This window comes from Lutra lutra, chromosome 1, assembly GCF_902655055.1.
Source record: "Lutra lutra chromosome 1, mLutLut1.2, whole genome shotgun sequence".
In the NCBI taxonomy this organism is placed as follows: Eukaryota; Metazoa; Chordata; class Mammalia; order Carnivora; family Mustelidae; genus Lutra; species Lutra lutra.
This window is the reverse complement of record NC_062278.1, coordinates 156,159,281-156,182,181: the sequence shown is the minus strand read 5'-3', so window position 1 is coordinate 156,182,181 and position 22,901 is coordinate 156,159,281. Positions and strand designations below refer to the sequence as shown.

Sequence of the window (22,901 nt, the reverse complement as noted above, 5' to 3'; positions counted from 1 at the left end):
AATTGCCACAAACTTAGTGGCTTAAAACAACACAAATCTCAGAAATTTGACACAAGTCTTACCAGGCTAAAATTAAGGTGTCAGTTGGGTTCCCTAATGCAGGTTCAAGGAGACAGTCTGTTTCTTTGCCATTTCCGGCTTCTAGAGGCTGCTGCATCCTCTGATGCATAGCCTCTTTCCTCCATCTTCAAAGCTATCAGTGTTGCATCTCTGCCATTCTACCATAATCACTCCTCCCCTTCTCTCTGAACTCAGTTGGCAAAGGTTCTCATTTTTAAGGACCCATGTGATTAGATTGGGCCCCCAAATCCAGGATAATCTCCTTATTTCAAAGCTCTTAATTTGATCACATCTGCAAATTCTCCTAATATGTTCCAGTTTCCAGGATTAGGATTTAGAATCTTTGGGGCCATATTCTGCCTACCACACTGCCTTTAGTCAAGACTATAATCAATGAAATGGCCAGGAGACAGTTAATAAGGGAAAGGAGGAGAAATAAGGGGTCTAGAGGCCATGTAGTAAATTTGCCTTTCGGTGCATATCTATACCGTTTTTGTAGTAGCTAAGATATATTTCTGAACCATAATCCTGGTTGTGGTTACATGAACAGAGATTTATTCAGTAATTTATATGTGAGTACTAGGTAGATAAGTGAGGGTCTGGGTATTTTAAATTTTGTTCACAAAAAAAAAAAAAATTTCCTTCAACTAAATAGTATAACCCATTAAATCATGATTAGTATTTAAACATTCAGAGTGCTATATGTCATAAAATGTTTTGTTTCTTTGGAATTAAAGTCTGAATAGAAGTTACATACTGTTTCGTTAGTATTTTATTGACTTAGACTGGGGCAAAACAGTATAATGTTCCTTATTTTGTTATGTCAGGTTAGTCAAGGCATCAGGAAAGATGTTAGGTTTGAGGTTGGTGTTGAGAATAACTACCTTGACTTCCAGTGCTTTGACAAAACCTCAGATGGGAGACCTTCTGGACAAATGACTGTGATTTGATATTGTTGGAGCATTCATTGTATCCCTGGGGATAGGAGCTTTCTGTAAGTTTGCTGTGGCCAAAGCAAGAAAGAAGGCATATGCAGATTTCTACAGAAATTATGATTCCATGAAAGAGTTTGAGGAGATGAAGAAGACTTGTATCTCTCAGGGTGTAAAATAATTCTGGAATGTAAAGAATTTCTTTGGGTTGAGTTCCATGGAAGTTTGTCACTGACCTGTGTTTGGTTATGGAATAGTTTCCCTTTATAAATAAACAACTAACAAATACTAGGGGTAGTAAAAAGAAAAAAAATTTTTTTCAGAAAATAGTCCTTCGTATTTTATATCTTCCTCATGTTGTTATGAGTATATGCATGAGTTTAATCCATGAACATCTCTCCTAATATTTTCTGGGGAACAAAACAAAACAACAGTTCTGTATAGGCAAATATTATGTCTTCTGTTAATTTCTAGCATATTAGATATTTGGTAATGAATCAGATAAAGAAGTAAAAAGGTAAGTAAAAACATATCCAGCAGATACACTGTAATTTTCTTCGCCTGATTTTTTTTTTAAAGATTTTATTTATTTATTTGACAGACAGAGATCACAAGTAGGCAGAGAGGCAGGCAGAGAGAGAGGGGGAGGCAGGCTCCCTGCTGAGCAGAGAGCCCAATGCGTGGCTCGATCCCAGGACCCTGGGATCATGACCTGAGCTGAAGGCAGAGGCTTAACCCACTGAGCCACCCAGGCGCCCCCTTCGCCTGATTTTTAATCTTAATATCAACAGGTATTAAATAGGAATATCATACTATGAGAAGCTATGAAAATTGTGACCTCATCTAAGTAGATAGGGTTCTCTGATTTCCTTTTAAGGCCAGTTAAATGGGGAATAAATGAAGACATTGTCTTAGCTATTTCCTCCTTTCTCTGTCCTTCTATCCATGCATGGTATGTTCTTTTTCTGGGTTCACCCAGGTGTAGCTGGTTATGAGCAACTGCTGTTCTCAAAGCTAACTTCAGGGAGGGAGGGTTCATTTTTTTGCGGCTTGAAACACATATGAACATAGTGGGTAGCATAGGGCCGAGATAAAAAATAGTTAAACAGTGAATGTATTTGATGCATTCTACATATCAGGATTTTTCTCTAAGGATATAAACAGAAAGACCTTGCAAATTATATGCATAAAAATGTTAATTCCAGGGTTTCCAAAATTTGGAAATAGTCTGAATGGTTACAAAAGGAACATTATTGAATTAGTTGTTATATTTAGTAGTATTAGATAGCCATTTATTATTATTGTGCTAAAAAGTTGAAATAGGATAGACATACACTTAAAGTCTAATCAGAAGAAATTTTTAAAGTAGGAATTGACTCTAGATAGTAGAGTCTAGTTCTAGAGCTAGTGAGATCACTATCATGAAAGTGTTGGACAGTTGGCTAGCCAGCCTGTGGGCTCTAGTTGGGATATAAGTAGACAGTTCTTAAGTTCCTTAGTAATTGTAGTCTTTACTGTTTATGGAGTACTTAATGGTAGAATAGGCTAAGATAGCAGGGGGAGAGAGAAGAAGAAAGGTTTATAAGATGCTGCCATTGTGGGGTGCCTGGGTGGCTCAGTGGGTTAAGCCGCTGCCTTCGGCTCAGGTCATGATCCCAGGTCCTGGGTTCAAGCCCCGCATCGGGCTTTCTGCTCAGCGGGGAGCCTGCTTCCTCCTCTCTCTCTGCCTACTTGTGATTTCTCTCTGTCAAATAAATAAATAAAATCTTTAAAAAAAAAAAAAAAAGATGCTGCCATTGCATCCAACGACTTCGTATTTACATGGGGAGATGAAACTATTTAAAGCCTGAAAATCATCATATAAATTGAGGAATTTTTGTTGTTGTTAAGGATGGTGTGTAACAGAGTCTAGTATGGTAGGATGTAGAAAAATTATTTAGAAGAAATGAATTTTAAGAGATGTGCAGGAGATGTGTAGCTGTTTTATACTAAAGAATTGTTCTGTGCAAAGTCATAAAGAACAGTGCTTTCTAGACTTACGGATTTCATGGACTGAAAAACTACCTTCTGGTTCCTTCTGGATATGGGGGAAAGGAGAATTGTCATAGTCCTGCAAACTTCCTTTTAAAATTTTATTTATTTATTTATTTGAGAGCAAGCCTGAGAGAGAGTGAATATATGTGGGGGTGGGACAGAGGCAGAGGAAGAGAGAGAGAATCTCAGGTAGACTTGCCACTGAACTGAGCTGAAACCAAGAGCCTGACGCTCAACCAGCTGAGCCCCAGGCACCCCAGAGCTGCAGACTTTTATTTTTTCAAGTAAGGATGTTGAGAAGAAGAAACCAAATTCTTTTGTTGTCATTATTTCATGAAAGAAAGTTTGTGGGTTTTTTTTTTTTTTTTTTTTAATTTTTAAGTAATTTCTATACCCATCTCAGGATCCCGGAATCAAGATTCACATGCGTTTCTAACTGAGCCAGGTAGGCGCCCTGAAAAATAATTTTTTTTTAATAACAAAAAAAGACTAGGAAGGACATATTCTCAGAGTAGAGGACAGTTGTTTAAATGAAAGAAAAACTCTCTCTGTTGGCTTTCTGCTTGTTCACCATGGATCAGTGTAGACTTCATTCTTGTCCTGTCCTGATTCAAAGACTGGCATTTGGTGACTACTGCTGTTTGAGCCAGGAGTCTTTAGTGAGAGGAACAGTACAAATGGGATCTTGGGGCAGTGTTGGTGTGGGGGAGAATAGAGGACAGCTAGTGCTTTAGTGTTTTAGTGAGAAAGGGTCATTAATGACCTAAAGAAATTAACATTCTAAGTAATTTCGGGAACTTGGAATTTTTCTGTTTGGTGGTCAACTAGTTCAGCCTTTTTAAAAAATTTTTACAGAGGAGGAATCTTCTGACTTTGGCTATTGACTGCTTTTGTGTATTGGGAGGAGAAAGTTTCTATTGGCTATGGCTATCGTATAAAATAATGTAGTTTCAGATCAAGTGCATATAAGGTAGCACAAGTAGTAAGATGTCTTAAAGTAGGATAAAGTTTTTTTTAATCTTTTTTTTTTTTTTTAGATTTTATTTATTTGTTTGACAGAGATCACAAGTAGGCAGAGAGGCAGGCAGAGAGAGAGGAGGAAGCAGGCTCCCTCTGAGCAGAGAGCCCGATGTGGGGCTCGATCCCAGGACCCTGGGATCATGACCTGGGCCGAAGGCAGAGGCTTTAACCCACTGAGCCACCCAGGAGCCCCAAAGTTTTTTTTTAATCTTAATTGATTGTTTTATCCTCTCCACATTATCATTACAGAGCAGTCATTACAGCTCTAAAAATGCACTTTCTTTTCTTGGATCTCATATTATTTAAGGACCAAAATTACCCGCTGGGATTAATACCAATGTTTTACCTGCTGATTCTTCTCTAATTATTATGTTGATGCCTTGTCTTAAGAAAAATGCAAATCTGGATTGATCATGTTCTTAAACTTTGAAAGCTTCAAGCTTGTATTTTTGTTTTTTATTGAAAACTACTTATAAAACTTTGTGTTTTAGGAGCTCCAAATGGATCAGCAAGCAAAAAAGCATCTCCAAGAGGAGTTTGATGCATCTTTAGAGGAAAAAGATCAGCATATTAGTGTTCTCCAGACTCAGGTAAAAGATTAAAAGAAAAAGAGTGGCATTTATAGATAAAGAAGAATTAAGGGGTTTTGATAGGATATCTCATAAGTTCCAGATGTTACAAAATGGCCTATTTTTAAAACTCTTGATTTTCCTTAGTTATATTTCAGTATAATTTTTTAATGTATTGTGTCTTTTGGCTAACTATGATATCATTGAAAATAGCAAATATAAAATCAGCTGCATTGGGAGTAAACATTTTATTTTGATTTTTCCCCCTAGTATAGTGAAAAAGAATATCTTTTGCTCTGTCCCCTCTGTGCTTTAAAGAAAGTACTACTGTGTAGTTTCTCTCTCTCTCTCTCTTTATTTTAGAGAGACAGTGAGTGTGTGAGAGTTGAGTGGGGTGGGTCCACACAAAGGGGAGGGAGAATCTTAAGCAGGCGCCATGCCCAGCAAAGAGCCAGAAGCAGGGTTTACTCTCACAATCCTGAGATCATGACCTGAGCCAAAACCTGGAATCAGATACTTAACCAACTGAGCCACCCAGGTGCCCCTCATTTTTTTTCCTAAGGTACATTTCTTTTTCAGGTTTCTCTGCTGAAACAGCGGTTACGAAATGGCCCGATGAATATTGATTTACCTAAACCTTTCCCTCAGATGGAACCACAGGCTGAAGGTGTCTCTAAAGAGAACACAGACAGTGATATAGAACCAGTAGGTAAGCTTCATCTTGTCCAAATGTTAAATTAAAAACTGGAGAAGGATGTTGACAGTTTCCAGGGCATGATGTGGGCTGAGGTGGAAGTGTCCTCCAGGAAGATGCAGGAGTTTTTGTCGTTTTGTTTCTTGGCTTGTTCTTCAAGAGAACAAAGCTAAGTTATTGTTTTAAAACTTGAAAGTCTGTGAGTAGCACCATGTTTTCATTGTAATTACAATTCATTCTAGTGTTCTCTTCAGCAGCACTTATACTAAAATTCATTATATTACACTATTCTATTGATAGCAGTAGCTAGATTTCATATAAACAGGTCAGTTCTGTTTAAGATTAATGAATTTGCTCTTTTCATTGTTTGGCTATTTCCGTTATAATACTACTTACATACTTCTACATTCAAAGATATCTGATTTTATTATTTGCTTTCTAGTTAGAAAGGAAGAAATAGCTAAATTTTGTTTCAAAATCCAGTTACAGCTTCCATACTCTTTGAGGCTTTAAGGCACATATTTAGTAAAATTCCCACTTTTTATTTACTGGCTTTTTCTCTCAAAGATATTTATGATAAACTTTTAGTCCAGCCAGAGCCAGAGCAAGGTGCTGAGCAGCTATCTAAGTAACCAGGCTGCAAAGGGTCCTGAGATTCCCTTGGGGTATGAAAACTTAACTCATAAATGTATGGAGAATGTAGAAAGCTGTACTTAACCAGTCACTCCTCTCAGGACAGATTAGAATTCATTGGAAAAAATTCTTTATTAATCTTTTTGTGGTGGGAGCCAGGACACAGAGGGCACTTTTGGATAACAAAAGATGGTCATCAAACTGTCTTCTAAGCAGGGCGAATTCAGTTAATGTTAGTTGACTACTGAGGGTTTTGTGCCATTTGGGGCGGGGCTGAACCCTAGGGATGTGACTGTGCTCCTCAGCTTCTTTGGATACAGATCATCCAAATGGTGAGACTTGAGAGTGGGCAGGGTAGCCCTCCCTTCTTCGTCTCAGAGGATAGCAGAGCATTGGGGTGAGAATACACCCCTGTGTACTAACGGAGTAACTGTTCCCAGGGAGCCCTTCTATTCCTTACTGACCACCCCTGCTTTTGCTGCTTTATTGTTGATAGTGGTAGATGGAGCTTCTGCTAAAACACTGGAGGTACTTCAGCAGAGAGTTAAGCGGCAAGAGAATCTTCTGCAGCGATGTAAGGAAACAATTCAGTCCCATAAGGAACAGTGTGCGCTGTTAACCAGTGAGAAAGAAGCCCTGCAAGAACAACTAGATGAAAGGCTCCAAGAGCTAGAAAAGATGAAGGTAAAAGAGCAAATGAGTTTGGTTTATGTAACCCTGTAAGGCTAGATCCACAGGTCCCAGCGTGGCCTGCATCTCCCTCCTCTGCGGAGCCTTCCCCTTCCTCCGCAGACAGCATGGAGACGACTCCCAAGTGCCCTGGGCTTCGTAGCACTTGCACCTTCCTTTCCAGATGTCCTGTATACTTTGCTCTTACTGGACTGAGAAATACCTAAATTAGATAAAATGTTTAGAGTTCTCATATGAGGAGAAGCTTTATTAGAGATGGAAATGAATTTTTAAAATTTTTTTAGGAGCTTCATATGGCTGAGAAGACTAAACTTATCACTCAGTTGCGTGATGCAAAGAACTTAATTGAACAGCTTGAACAAGATAAGGTAAACCAATAAACCTTATGATACTAAAATTTGTCAGGGGGCCCCAGAATTCCATTTTGGAAGCAGTTAGAAGCATTAAGGCTTATGCTTTCCAAAGCTGTTGTAGGCATTGGTGGTTCAGTGGTAGAATTCTCGCCTGCCAAAGCTGTTGTAGTTGCTTCCATGAAAAACGTTTTGTTGTAATTTTGAAATTTAAATAATGATTACCGTTAATTATGTATCATGTGAAGCTGATTCTCTGTGATTTTTTTAAATCCCACTCAGCATTTTGATTTATAGATTGGAATAACTGTTGAAAAAGAAATCTGTTCACAGTACCTAACTACTTTTTAGAGAAAAGTTGTATTTTTTATAGTTAAGACACTACTCAATGTGAATAATATTAAGTATTGTCTTCAACGGAAACAGATTAATCTCTCAGATAAATTGCCTAAACTGAAGAAGTGGTAGTGTTATATTAGCATAAAGAGAAGTTTCTGCAAATGGATTTTGGGATTCATTTCAGGTGAGATTGGTAATGTACAGTTAGAGCGGCAGCTGTGGCTATGGTAGCAGAGGCAACTGAAAATTCATGGGCAAACGCTTTTGGGCTGAGTCTTTCAGCCCCAAATTCTTGGGTTCTCTTTCTAAAGCAGCTTCCAGTGGTTCACATTTTCTTCCTTACGCTACTTGGCAGCTATAGTATTTTAAGTGGCCATGCAATTAAGAACATGTCAGAACTGTTCTGCTTTTGAATGTGTTAGCAATCTTCATTCTGTGATGTTATTTTGCTGGAGTCTACTCCATACACTTCATGAAGGCCCACTTAAAAAAAGTGAACTCACCACCCAGCTTCAGCAGTTAACATCTCAGGGCTAATGTTTTATCTGTACATGCCCAGCCCTTATTATCCTCAACCCAGAATTTACTTTGTTGTAGAGCAAAGCCAAGAAATCTCATAATTTCGTACATAAGTATTTTGAAGTAGTTTTAAAGTACTCTTTACTTTTATAAAATTGTAACTACATTATCATGATCACATCTAAAAACTTAATTCCTGGGGCGCCTGGGTGGCTCAGTGGGTTAAAGCCGCTGCCTTCAGCTCGGGTCATGTTCCCAGGGTCCTGGGATCGAGCCCCACGTCGGGCTCTCTGCTCACCAGGGAGCCTGCTTCCTCCTCTCTCTCTCTGCCTGCCTCTCTGCCTACTTGTGATCTCTGTCTGTAAAATGAATAAATAAAATCTTAAAAAAAAAAAAAACTTAATTCCTTAATACCATCAACTATCTTGTCAGTTTCAGATTTGCCCTTTGTCTCATACTTTTTTCCATTTTTATGAATCAAGATCTAAGTAAGTTTCTTTCATTGTAATTGGTTGATATGACTCTTAAGACTTCTTTTAATGTATAGGTTCCATTGCCTCTTTCTCTCTCTCCGTGTGTCTTTTTCTCCATTGTGATTTGGTTTTTGAAGAAACTGAAGGCCAGCGATCTTGTTTTGAAATTTTGTGTAATCCCCACTTACCTGGTTTTTATCTGTCCATTAATATGAGCCATCTGAAAGAGTCATACCCTAAAGCAAGGTTTGATGAACCCTGTAAGTAAAGTGATAATCTTAAGACCCATAAAATAGCTGTCACAAAATCTTATTTTTCAAGAGACAAGTCAAACTACCCTGTTTCTTGTTAGTCGCAAGTGACTGATTCAGGTTTTAATATTTGATTCCTTTACCCCCATAGTGACCTTCATATTATGTGTAGATTATCCAGAGAGTGGGAAGACAGTAGCAGGTAGCAAATTGGAGGAATGGGGGTGGCTCACTGATAGTAGTGAGGAGTGGCAGTGGGACCAGAGACTGTCACAAGAGAAAAAGCAGGTTGATCTGTACCAGTCTTGGCCCATCTTTGTGGCAGCAGTAACCTTCCACTCTCAGTAGCCTCTGAGGCTCTCCCCATGTCCCAGCACAGATCAGTAACATAGTTCGTGGTGGCCCTGAGCCAAGTACAAAAGACTGTATTTTGTTTATTATAAACTGTTTACTAAGGGAAAATTATATCCAATATTTATAGAAAGAGTATAAAGTAATTCTTTAAAATGTGTTTTTAAAAGACTAAACTTACTATTAAAATAATTTTTGTATTAACAAATAACCCTGATCTGCCAGGTAACCAGTGTTGTTATACTATGTAGTGTAGTATGGAGTGCAGAACACAGACTTTAGTTTGTGAAATACTAAAATCATTCTTCTGCTGTACTTAGTGAGAAATACTATGTTTTCTGCCTTTTAAGTAAGTTTGATATGTGCTGTTGATGGTGCAGTTTTGTTATACAAATGCTTTAGTGTCTGCACTTCTGTTTAGGGAATGGTAATAGCAGAGACAAAACGTCAGATGCATGAAACCCTGGAAATGAAAGAAGAAGAAATTGCTCAACTCCGCAGTCGCATCAAACAGATGACTACCCAGGGAGAAGAGTTACGGGAACAGAAAGAAAAGTCTGAAAGAGCTGGTAAGAACTCAGGGGTTATTTGTTTTATGTTAGAACTCAAAAGTCATGTAAAGTGCTGACCAGCCAACATTTAGAAAAATTAGTTAAATATTGATACTGATACAGAGATTCTAGATAAGATACTGACCTGTTCCTTAGAGGGGGCAGGGGCTGGTAAACTATGGCATAGTGAAATCCCGCCCATGCATGGCCTATTGGTAGGACTATCAAGCTTAGAATGCTTTTTACATTTTTATGTAGTTGAAAAAAAGAATATGTGACAGAGACCATATGTAGCCTGAAAAGTAAAAAATACTTACCGTTTGGCCCTTTATAGACATGTTTACTAACTACTGCCTTAGAGTATCAAAATTCAGGTTTACAATTTTGGAACTCCTCAATAGGCACAACATTGTACATATTAAATGAATGCAACCTTATTGGTAGATACTCTAGGGTAAACAAAAGGGTAAACAAACAATATGAGAGTATAAAGAAAGTATAAGATAAGCCTTTTAAGATAACAGAATTATGTTTTGACACAATAAATGCTAGGCTGTGAAAATGTGGAGACCAGCATAGTATTTCACAAGGTACGATAATGAGTAGTGCCAGGAAAGAGAGGAGAGAGCAGAGTGAAGGAACATTTCAGGTTGGTGAAGGTGTGAGTTTTGAGTTGGGCCTTGAGGAATGAACAGAATGGGCCTAAGCAGAGAGGTGGGGCAGCACACATTCCAGTTACTACAAGGTCATCGCAGGCACAGTGACTAGAGGGCATGTGTGAATTAGCAGCAAACAGTTCTTGCTCAAGTGGGAAATAAAGTTGGATCTGAAAGAACTGACTATTAAAATCTTAAAAGGGGAGTGGTGGAGCTTAGACTTTGGTATACAAGGCAACAGGAAACCAGTAATAGGAAAGCATAATGTGATGGAAGCTAGTGTTTTTTTTTTTTTTTTTAAAGATTTTATTTATTTATTTGACAGAGAGAGATCACAAGTAGACAAAGAGGCAGGCAGAGAGGGAGAGAGGGAAGCAGGCTCCCTGCTGAGCAGAGAGCCCGATGCGGGCCTCGATCCCAGGACCCTGAGATCATGACCTGAGCCGAAGGCAGTGGCTTAACCCACTGAGCCACCCAGGCGCCCAGAAGCTAGTGTTTTATGTAGACAAGAAATGAAGTGGGAAGTCAGACCTAAAAACAAAGGCAGAAATCCGGGTGTTTGGGACGAGAGAGGGACTAGGGACCAGAGGGACTAGAGAGCTCTGGCCACCTTGGCTGGGATGAATCTAGGAAAGAAAGGAAGAGTAGCATCTGCAGAATTAGGCATCTGATCAACTTGCAGGGACAGAAAAATAATAGAAGTCTACGATGACACCAAGGTTTGAAGTTTAGGAGACTGAATGAATAGTGAGAAGTCAGAACAGGAAATCTAAATGGGGAAGTTGAGGAATGGAGAGAAGTGATGAGTTTGCTTACCTACTTTGAATTTTGTCAGTCGTGAGCTTTCCAAATGAAATTGCCTTATAAGAATTTGGGAAACAAGCTATTGTTTTTTAAAGGAGTCAGTAGCCTCAGAGAAGCCTGTTGTTAAATCCGTCGGAGTGGCTGATTTCTTCAGAAAATTGAGTCATAGCAGTAGCGGCCGCAGCACTGCAGCTACTAGTGTCTGGGAGTGCGCATGGGCCGCCGCTGCTGCTGGTGGGACAAGGAGCAAGAATTTAGTTTTTTTTTTTTTTTTTTTTTTTTTTTTTTTTATAAACATATATTTTTATCCCCAGGGGTACAGGTCTGTGAATCGCCAGGTTTACACACTTCACAACACTCACCATAGCACATACCCTCCCCAATATCCATAACCCCACCCCCCCTCTCCCAACCCCCCTCCCCCCATCAACCCTCAGTTTGTTTTGTGAGATTAAGAGTCACTTATGGTTTGTCTCCCTCCCAATCCCATCTTGTTTCATTTACTCTTCTCCTACCCCCTTAACCCCCCATGTTGCATCTCCTCTCCCTCATATCAGGGAGATCATATGATAGTTGTCTTTCTCCGATTGACTTATTTCGCTAAGCATGATACCCTCTAGTTCCATCCACGTCGTCGCAAATGGCAAGATTTCATTTCTTTTGATGGCTGCATAGTATTCCATTGTGTATATATACCACATCTTCTTTATCCATTCATCTGTTGATGGACATCTAGGTTCTTTCCATAGTTTGGCTATTGTAGACATTGCTGCTATAAACATTCAGGTGCACGTGCCCCTTCGGATCACTACGTTTGTATCTTTAGGGTAAATACCCAGCAGTGCAATTGCTGGGTCATAGGGTAGTTCTATTTTCAACATTTTGAGGAACCTCCATGCTGTTTTCCAGAGGGGTTGCACCAGCTTGCATTCCCACCAACAGTGTAGGAGGGTTCCCCTTTCTCCGCATCCTCGCCAGCATCTGTCATTTCCTGACTTGTTCATTTTAGCCATTCTGACTGGTGTGAGGTGATATCTCATGGTGGTTTTGATTTGTATTTCCCTGATGCCGAGTGATATGGAGCACTTTTTCATGTGTCTGTTGGCCATCTGGATGTCTTCTTTGCAGAAATGTCTGTTCATGTCCTCTGCCCATTTCTTGATTGGATTATTGGTTCTTTGGGTGTTGAGTTTGCTAAGTTCTTTATAGATTTTGGACACTAGCCCTTTATCTGATATGTCCTTTGCAAATATCTTCTCCCATTCTGTCAGTTGTCTTTTGGTTTTGTTAACTGTTTGCTGTGCAGAAGCTTTTGATCTTGATAAAATCCCAATAGTTCATTTTTGCCTTTGCTTCCCTTGCCTTTGGCGATGTTCCTAGGAAGATGTTGCTGTGGCTGAGGTCGAAGAGGTTGCTGCCTGTGTTCTCCTCAAGGATTTTGATGGATTCCTTTCTCACATTGAGATCCTTCATCCATTTTGAGTCTATTTTCGTGTGTGGTGTAAGGAAATGATCCAATTTCATTTTTCTGCATGTGGCTGTCCAATTTTCCCAACACCATTTATTGAAGAGGCTGTCTTTTTTCCATTGGACATTCTTTCCTGCTTTGTCGAAGATTAGCTGACCATAGAGTTGAGGGTCTATTTCTGGGCTCTCTATTCTGTTCCATTGATCTGTGTGTCTGTTTTTGTGCCAGTACCATGCTGTCTTGATGATGACAGCTTTGTAATAGAGCTTGAAGTCCGGAATTGTGATGCCGCCAACTTTGGCTTTCTTTTTCAATATTCCTTTGGCTATTCGAGGTCTTTTCTGGTTCCATATAAATTTTAGGATTATTTGTTCCATTTCTTTGAAAAAAATGGATGGTACTTTGATAGGAATTGCATTAAATGTGTAGATTGCTTTAGGTAGCATAGACATTTGCACAATATTTATTCTTCCAATCCAGGAGCATGGAACATTTTTCCATTTCTTTGTGTCTTCCTCAGTTTCTCTCATGAGTACTTTATAGTTTTCTGTGTATAGATTCTTAGTCTCTTTGGTTAGGTTTATTCCTAGGTATCTTATAGTTTTGGGTGCAATTGTAAATGGGATGGACTCCTTAATTTCTCTTTCTTCTGTCTTGTTGTTGGTGTAGAGAAATGCAACTGATTTCTGTGCATTGATTCTATATCCTGACACTTTACTGAATTCCTGTACAAGTTCTAGCAGTTTTGGAGTGGAGTCTTTTGGGTTTTCCACATATAGTATCATATCATCTGCGAAGAGTGATAGTTTGACTTCTTCTTTGCCGATTTGGATGCCTTTAATTTCCTTTTGTTGTCTGATTGCTGAGGCTAGGACTTCTAGTACTATGTTGAATAGCAGTGGTGATAACGGACATCCCTGCCGTGTTCCTGACCTTAGCGGAAAAGCTTTCAGTTTTTCTCCATTGAGACTGATATTTGCGGTGGGTTTTTCATAGATGGCTTTGATAATATTGAGGTATGTGCCGTCTATCCCTACACTTTGAAGAGTTTTGATCAGGAAGGGATGCTGTACTTTGTCAAATGCTTTTTCAGCATCTATGGAGAGTATCATATGATTCTTGTTCTTTCTTTTATTAATGTGTTGTATCACATTGATTGATTTGCGGATGTTGAACCAACCTTGCAGCCCTGGAATAAATCCCACTTGGTCGTGGTGAATAATCCTTTTAATGTACTGTTGAATCCTATTGGCTGGTATTTTGGCGAGAATTTTTGCATCTGTGTTCATCAAGGATATTGGTCTGTAGTTCTCTTTTTTGATGGGATCCCTGTCTGGTTTTGGGATCAAGGTGATACTGGCCTCATAAAATGAGTTTGGAAGTTTTCCTTCTATTTCTATTTTTTGGAACAGTTTCAGGAGAATAGGAATTAGTTCTTCTTTAGAATTCCCCCGGGAAGCCATTTGGCCCTGGGCTTTTGTTTGTTTGGAGATTTTTAATGACTGTTTCCATCTCCTTACTGGTTATGGGTCTGTTCAGGCTTTCCATTTCTTCCTGGTTCAGTTGTGGTAGTTTATATGTCTCTAGGAATGCATCCATTTCTTCCAGATTGTCAAATTTGTTGGCGTAGAGTTGCTCATAGTATGTTCTTATAATTGTCTGTATTTCTTTGGTGTTCGTTGTGATCTCTCCTCTTTCATTCATGATTTTATTTATTTGGGTCCTTTCTCTTTTCTTTTTGATAAGTCTGGCCAGGGGTTTATCAATCTTATTAATTCTTTCAAAGAACCAGCTCCTAGTTTCGTTGATTTGTTCTATTGTTTTTTTGGTTTCTATTTCATTGATTTCTGCTCTGATCTTTATGATTTCTCTACTCCTGCTGGGTAGCATTTAGTTTTTTAATGCAGGGCTCTGGTATGAATGGTTTACTTGTATTCACTTGTGTGTGTGTGTGCTTGTATTTAATCCTCTCAGTTTCTTTGAAATAGGTGCTGTTATTACAAATAGGAAAACCAAAGAACTTCAAAGTTAAGTAGCTTGCTTACGTTCATGCGCGGAGAGTAAGTGTAGAGTCAGGGCTTCAGTCCAGGCGTGCTGAGTCCAGAGTTTGTGCTCTTAACCATAGGGATCTTTAGTTTGGTAGAGAGCAATAACTGAGGGGAAAAAATGTTACCCAAGAAGTCATAAGAATTGTGGGTAGTTATGCTTTGGGGAGAATATAAGAGGCATTTCCAGAAGTGGGAGAGGTAGGTTGAAGACTTTAAAAAAGGTCTTCCACTTTGGTGAGGATTTGATTCCTAGGATGCAGTTTGAGAAATGATTTTAGAAACCAGTTTGTAAGGTTTAAGTTGGGAAATGGATCTAGATGAGAGAGCCAGTTGGTTGATACCAAATGGCTCATAAATTCTCTTTGCAGTTGTTTTATTAATAAGTGGTTGGGAAATTTAGTTAATAAATTTGTTTCCAGTAAACCCAAGACAATTTCCCTCCAGAGAGCATTAATTGACAGCAACTCTCAATATAATCTCTGAGGAATTACCTGCAACAATTTGAAGCATATGAGACATTGTTAAACAGGTTTGTTTTGGTGAATAGAAAACCTAATGCATAGTCTCAGCTTCTCATATCAAGCTTTTGGATTTTTAGTGCTGCTTTTGTTGACTAATGTAGCCAGTCAAGAGAAAATGTTGGTTAGGGGATTAATTTTCTTTTAAAATTGGAATGTATCTTGTGAGGAGGTAGAAATCCATGACCCAATATCAAGGTGAAAGAGGTGAGTGACAAAAAGGTAGACAAAATACAGTTATTTCACATGTAGATTAAACATTTCCCAGGCTCCCATTCTAGTCAATTCCTTAGTTAGTACAGCCTTCCTTCTCTTGCTTCTCCAGAACATGATTGTATTTTGTCTTTAAATGGAATTTTCATAAAACCGTATTTTTGTAAATATTTCAGAGCTTATAGGTTGAGAAACTTTTCTGTTAACAGTGCCATGAAATATCAAAAATTAATAAATACTTAAAGAGAGAATCATGATTTAGTTACTTAATAAAGACATTACCTTTGGAAAGTCTTTGAATCACACAGTTATAAATGGTTTTATAGATATTTTAAGAATTATATTTGTAGTCCTAATTATTGGACTGTAACAGAAAGTTAGACTCTTTCTACAATGAAGATACTGCCTTCTAAATCTATAACGAAGTCTGGTCTTGCATAACAAGTGCATTTCATCTAATGATCGTAGTTAAGTCTGAACAGAACTCTTGAAATATCGCACTTTTGCTGTTTTTGTTTAGTTTGTGAACAAAGACTTAGACAAAGTGCAAAAAATAAATCCTCTTGCAATCCAGAACTCATGGCTCAGTATGAGTTTTGATACAGATAAGAGGGAACAAGATCCGGGGCGCCTGGGTTGCTCAGTGGGTTAAAGCCTCTGCCTTCGGCTCAGGTCATGATCTCAGGGTTCTGGGATCAAGCCCTGCATCGGGCTCTCTGATCAGGGAGCCTGCTTTCCCTTCCCTCTCTGCCTCCTTGTGATCTGTCAAATAAATAAAATAAAAAATCTTCAAAAAAAAAAACTCTTGAAATATAAAATGTTTAATTCAAGTATAAAATGCACATGCCAATTGACAGAAAAATTCCCATTTAATGCTAAAAGTAAGAAAAGGTCTTTTTATGTAAAAGAAGTAGAGTTTCCATAGTCTATGAACATAATCTGTCTCTTGGAGTATTCCGTTCCTCTGTGAAATATTTTTCTTTCTCTTTCTTGAATTTAAAATTCAAAGACTAAACATACAAGAGCTGGCCACGGGAAAGAAGCATTAATGGCATTAACATTATTAAAGCTTGTAGTTGTTAAAGATTTTCAAAAGTAAATTTGTGTATGTAAAACAATTATAAAAGAAAATCAACTCTCCTAATTAATTTTCAACTGTAAAAATTTAACCCTGATATATTTAGTAATTCTTGACATGTGGCCATCAGTAGACAACTTACTTTTTTGGCTCACCTATTCTGGTGGTAAAAATCAGCTCAAGTACATTTCCCACTACTTCCCACCACTTTTCTTGGAAAACAATCTATTGCACTGGTTCTCATAGTTTTTCTAAATGAGCTGTGATGGCTCCCATATGTTGGAGGACATGGAAATTTAAATGTCTCTGATTTTATTATTTTTAAAAAATATTTTACTTATTTATTTGACAGATCACAAGTAGGCAGAGAGGAAGGCAGAGGGAGGGGGGAAGCAGGCTCCCTGCTGAGCAGAGAGCCCGATGTGGGCTCGATCCCAGAACCATGAGATCATGACCTGAGCTGAAGGCAGAGGCTTAACCCACTGAGCCACCAGGTGCCCCTAAATATCTCTGATTTTAAAAAGAACAGTTCTACCCTAAAAGATGGAAACTATGTGAATATGGTGACATGCCCACTTTACAATAGACACTGTATCAAGATGTAGTACTTATTCTACTCTCTGTTGGGCATGTCTGGTTTTGTTAAAATTATTTATTTTAGTGGATAAAGAAAACCAAAAACTAATATATTTGTTAGAAACATTTTACTACCGTTGTTGATAGTTTTCCTTTCTAGGTGTCACTTAAGAACAGATGGCCACATCTTCAAGTAACCAGATTTTAAACTTAGAGAAGTCTGGTGATTCAGCTTTAGTGCATAATGCTGTATTTTAAAGATTTTATTTATTTATTTGACAGAGAAAGAGAGATCACAAGTAGGCAGAGAGACAGGCAGAGAGAGAGGGGGAAGCAGGCACCCTGCTGAGCAGAGAGCCCAATGTGGGGCTCGATTCCAGGACCCCGAGATCATGATGCTATATTTTAGTTGCCGGATATTATTACTAATCATTTAGAATATTATCTCTTCAGTGCAACACTGGTGCAGAATGTTAATGCTGCTAAATTTTGTCCTAGGTTTTGGCTGTTCTGTGTGTGTGCATGTATATGTTTTAAGTGGGGTAAAAGGTGGAGATAGCTTTATTTATGTTATTTTAAACATAAATTATATTTTAAACATAAATTATGTTTATTTATGTATCTAGTTATTAATACAATGTATTGCAAAAGCATTGGAACAGAGAGAAAATGAAAGCACATCACTATTATTTCAGTACACTTCCATTTAGTCTTTACTCCAATCCTTATTTTTATATTATTGTAATTCTATTGTACATATAATTTTGTATGCTGCTTTTTTTTCCATTTAACATTATATTGAGTACTTTTACGTGTTGCTAAAGTACTAATGCATTTTAATGGCTGTGTCAGAATGCATGTACATCACTTAACCATATTCCTCTTGATCACCATCTAGATTATTTTATATTTTTGCTTTTATGAATAATACTTTAACAACTCTATCATACAGCTTATTCCATATTTGAATTTTTTCTCAGAATAAATTTTTGCCAATAGACTTCTGATCTTTTTTGTAGGTTAGTTTTAGGTATATAAGTATTACCAAAAATCCACACCAGTGTTAAGTCCCCTGCCCCCCATAAAATGTTCTTGCCTACAATTTATGCAAAGTAAATAAAATATTCTATTTAGATTAGGAAAGTTTCCAAAGTGTTTTCCAGAGTATCTTTTATAAATCCTGTTTCCCTTTCATTTACCCTCTCTTCACCTAAGTCATGTGTGTTTTATATGATTGGCTGCATTTAAAAACTTAGATTAACTCTAACATTCTTTGCTTTTTTATTGCCATGTTGTGTTTGTGCAGGAAATAAGTTTTTTATTCATTTGTATAGTACAGGCCTGATATATCAAAGACATTCGGTGGAATATATTTATTTGACATTTGAAGGGCCCTCTTAAATAGAGTTTATGTATTTAAGTAATATGTCAGATTTATGCATATTTATATAATAAACAAAAATCAGATGTGTATTTAAGTGCTTTGTTAGTTGCTGATAATTTATGTAACAGAGTTTTCTTGGAGTCTTAAGTCTCACAAAACATCTTATTTTTGTGCATCCACACATGCCAATAAGTGAATCATGGTGCCTTTCCCAAGCCTTGTATGAACAGGACTGGGGTAAGGGCTATTTTTTTCTTATCATGGGTACTTAGAATAAGCTTTATAAAGAAAATTCCATGTTTCTCAGGCAAAAAAATTGTGACAAAGTAGAATTTATGTTTGTCATGTTAGAAAAGTAATATGTACATATTTTGGCACTAAATGTATACCTGATGGAAAAATTTGTTACTTCAAATGGAATTAGGTTTTCATTCATTATAGGTGATTTATTAAATAGCCATATGTTTGTGGGTACTTAGATATATTTTTACAGTAGTAACTGTGCATCTCTGTATTTTCACATTCATTGTCATCCTGCACTTACGTCCCTGGCAGTGTCACTGTTGCTGGAAGGCATTAAGAACACATTTCTTTGCTACAGAATCATACTTTCTTTTTTGAGTAAAGTTGACACACAATATTACATTAGTTTCAGGTGTACAGCATAATGATTGAACAAGACTATGTGTTAAGCTGTGCTCAGCACAAGCGTAGCTCCCATCTCTCACTATAGAGTGCTGTTATAATACCACTATCAGAATCATATATATATATATTTCATATATATATATCATATATCATATATATATATTTCATATATATATATCATATATCATATATATATTTCATATATATATATATCATATATCATATATATATATATATATATATTTTTTTTTTTTGACACAGACCAACAGAGAGAGAAAGAGAGGAAGAGAGGAAGAGAGCAAGCATAAGTAGGGGCAGTGGCAGGCAGGGGAGAAGCAGGCTCCCCGCTGAGCAGGGAACACAATGTGGGACTCAATACCAGGACCCTGGAGTCATGACCTGAGCCAAAGGCACACACTTAACTGACTGAGCCAGCCAGGTGCCCTCAGAATCACATTTTCAATTTAATTAAATTTACTTAGCTTTAGCGTAATATTTTCAAGATTAGTCTGATGTTTTTAAGGTATTTAACAATAGTTAAATTTGCATGGTTAATATAAGGAGTACGTGAAAATTTGGATAGATCTGTAAAATTTTTAAAAGTCAAAGCGCGTTCGATCTGTAGAGTGAATCTTGTTATGAATTTCAGAAAGTGGTTTAAAATGTAGATTTCCATTGTAAAAGTGATATTAAATTTTTGAAGACCCCAATTTATATTTAAGTATTGCACTATCTGGTTTGTGCCACTGGGTGGTAGTATTATGTTCATTTTTATAAAGTCTAGACAAGTGGTTTTCACACTCCTTGATCTCAGGACCTCTTTGCACTGTTAAAAGTTACTGAGGATTCCAAAGAGCTTTTGTTTATGTGGGTTACATTCAGTGATATTTACCATATTAGACATTAAAACTAAGAAATGAAAAACATTTTTAGTTCATTTAAAAAAATAAGTTATAAACTTGTTACATATTAATCTAAATATTTTTATTAGAAATTACCTGTGTTTTCCAAAATGAAATTTAGTATGAAAAGTAGTCTTGTTTTACATTTTTGCTTATCTCATTGTTCGGCTTAATAGAAGATACTGTATTTTCACGCCTGCTTCTGTATTCAGTCTGTTGTGATACGTTATTTTGGTTGAAATATTTAAGGAAAATCTGCCCTTATACAGATATGCAGATATGTATTTGGAAAAAAGAGGCCCTCAGAGACCCACTGAAAGGCCTCAGGGCCCTAGGATCTTTGGACCACACTTTGAAAACTGCTGCTCTAGACTTTTTTGTTTTTATTCACCAAAGAGCATTGATGGTGGGTGGGAATTCTGATAAACAAAATTCATTTTATTGCTTTCTCTGTTAATTTGCATTTCATTCATTTTTTAGTATTACCTGTGTTTTTATCTTTAGTTTAATAACATACATTTTAGCAGGTTTTGGTTTTTTTTTTTTGCTGGGATGAAGACATGTGTGCTGGCTTATTTATTCATTCCTGAAGTGATTAATCAGCTTCTTAGGACCAACAGTTAATCTGTGGGTTGGTAGCCTTTCTGCACTTCTGCATCTGTTTATTCCCTTGCAGAGGGAGTAAAAATGGGTCTTAACTATCCTTACAGTAAAGTGTCCTCTGGGATAGTGCAGCAAAACTGTAACGCTCCCTAGATCTCAGAATTCTGGCATTTGTTATTGCTGTGGGTAAGGATGTTGAGGATGAGGGGAAGTACCGAAAGCAAACATCACATTCTTCCTAGTTTTACCTAAGGTTAATTCCCCATCACCTTTAACTATGTCAACTGTCTTTGTGAAAAATTGTCTTCATGTCACCCAATGCCTTGCTTATGCTTGGCAGATGGCAAACATCCAGTCAATGCTTGATGCATGAATGGTTGGATTGATTATTGAGCTGTAGATTGCCAACCTTTTCATTCATTTATTCTGGTGAGCATTTATCCATTTTTATAATCCCCATGGATGTGAGTGAACCTCATCTGAAGTGGAAAGTGAGGAGCTAGCAATAACAGGCCTCCCTTGCAATTTTACTTTTGACAGAGGACCATTCCTAAGGTTTATTAAATTTTTGCCTAGAAATATTTTCAAAGTTTTGTTTGTTTGTTTGTTTGTTTTAATAAAAAGTGCCTGAGATACATTGAATTTTGCTTTGGAAGAGCACAGTGTGTTCTTGCAACATTTGGCAGCGGTTCGTGCTTCGCCTTCCCGTTGTGTGTGTCGTGACTGTAGTTTTCCCGTGCTCTCTTGCATGTTGGCAGAGGACTTGTCAGCTGTGGCTGATGCACGCTTTCTTTCTCCCCACTCACATATCCTTTGTTGGTAATTGGAAGATAAAGTATGTAGACATTCACAACATACTTCTTCACTCACAGTAAAATCTTAGAATAGTTTCATTTTGGAAAGTGTAGGAAATTCATCTTTAGAGCATTACAAGCTACGGACACCACTTTTCTGTATCTGATTATTGTAAGAACAGAGGGTGAGACATTTCTGGTTAGTAAGTAAACTCTAAGTATATTCTCCTTCAACATTGAAATGGGACTCATTGTTGGAGGCAGACTTCCTGTAAGGAAATGGTTTCATTTGTGGTACAGTGTAGAATTCAGAATGAGTTTGAAATATGTTCTCTCTATGTCAGTGTATGTAATGTGTTTTAATGCCCCCGCCATACTTAACATTTCTGTAAAGCAGGGTGGACGTGGAGCACAGTTGAGTTTTTCTGTGTCTGTGAGAAGTATAACATGCTATATTTTGTTGAGAGTTAGAAGCCATCAGCAATTGATTGTTTCAGAAATTCTGGTTTAGTTAAGATACATTATTGCCCAATGGAGCTGGATCAATGTCAGCATTCTTAAGAGTTTTTAAAAGTAATGCAAGGTAAAGAGTGTTCCTTAAATATAATTTTAAAGTTGTGGCATCAAGCTAATGTATTCAAGTTGACAATCTGAGGGAAAAGTTGGATGCCTCATTTCTTGCATTTGAGTGAGAATATTGAATTTTTTATTTCAAAGATTTCTCCTACGTATAAAATTACGTGGTTCTCTGACATGGTAGCAGAAAGTGGGAGAGAGGATTAAATTTAAATGTAAGGAACTGTGGAACGAGATATATCCTACTTTAGTCATTATATGATGGATAATCAAGTGACTTAGAACAATTTCAGTGGACAAAACACTAAAATTAGAATATAATATAGGAGAGTATTTTAAAATTTACTGAGTGTGGCTAGAAAACTTAATTATTGGAAAATTATTTCTGAGTAGGACCTTTGTGACGTAGATTTTTTTGTTGTTTCAAAAAGTGAGAGCACTTCATCTATTTTTATACTGTACTGGATTGTGGAATTTTAAGAATGAAAATGAGGAAAATTCACTTGGTATTGCCTATATACATTTTGTTTTATTTTGCTTAATCAAGAGAAGTTTTTCATTTAAAACTCCATTTTGTTGGAAGAGTAGGAAAACTACCTTCAGGTTTTTCAGAGCCTAATTTTTAAGAGATTTCTGTGAAGTGCCAAAAAAGTCCTAAGATACAATTTGACATACCGAAAATAACAGTAATGAAAAGATGATGGTGACATCCAACAATTAAAAAAGATTGTCATTTCTTTTCCCATTTTTCTGTTTCCCAGATTTAAACCTTCAGCTCAAACTGAGCCGTAAGCACTTTGTTATAGAATTTCTTTCTATAAAATTGATCACTTGACTTATTTCTAAGAAATTAGGAAACTGATTTTTAAAAAGTTAGGAAACTAATTTCTGTAAATATTTTATTTTCCATCCTAATTATGTCTGAGAATCTTGGCATTTGCAGGCAAATATCAGTAAAGTTAGGTCAGGAGTCTTTAAAAATGATTTCAGCTAGTTAATATTCCTTTGTAATTTGGATCTTATTTGAGCATCAGTTTTATCTTTTGGACATATTAAAATGAATAAATTGGACAGGTTTTTTTTTTTAATACATCAGAGAAAAATGGTTGCTAGAGAAGTTATTTTTTTGTGTTGAGCAGAGTAAGTTGTGTTTACCAGTTGTTACCA

General features: G+C 37.1%; 1 protein-coding gene and 1 non-coding gene across 9 annotated transcripts in view; both read left to right on the top strand.

The window, feature by feature from the left end:
• GOLGA4 (golgin A4) overlaps positions 1 to 22,901 on the top strand; it is a 128,312-nt gene that overhangs the window by 50,242 nt on the left and 55,169 nt on the right. For 7 of the 8 annotated variants that reach the window (XM_047740732.1, XM_047740766.1, XM_047740756.1 and 4 more), the window contains 5 exons: positions 4,538 to 4,636; positions 5,195 to 5,324; positions 6,439 to 6,626; positions 6,917 to 7,000; positions 9,337 to 9,484. In XM_047740732.1, the coding sequence (XP_047596688.1) occupies positions 4,538 to 4,636; positions 5,195 to 5,324; positions 6,439 to 6,626; positions 6,917 to 7,000; positions 9,337 to 9,484 (649 nt within the window). The remainder of the gene's footprint in view (positions 1 to 4,537; positions 4,637 to 5,194; positions 5,325 to 6,438; positions 6,627 to 6,916; positions 7,001 to 9,336; positions 9,485 to 22,901) is intronic. The other variant, XM_047740740.1, reaches the window with a different exon arrangement.
• LOC125090161 (small nucleolar RNA SNORA40) lies at positions 15,670 to 15,793 on the top strand. Its single transcript, XR_007124224.1, has one exon. It is a non-coding gene; the product is annotated as a small nucleolar RNA SNORA40 (small nucleolar RNA).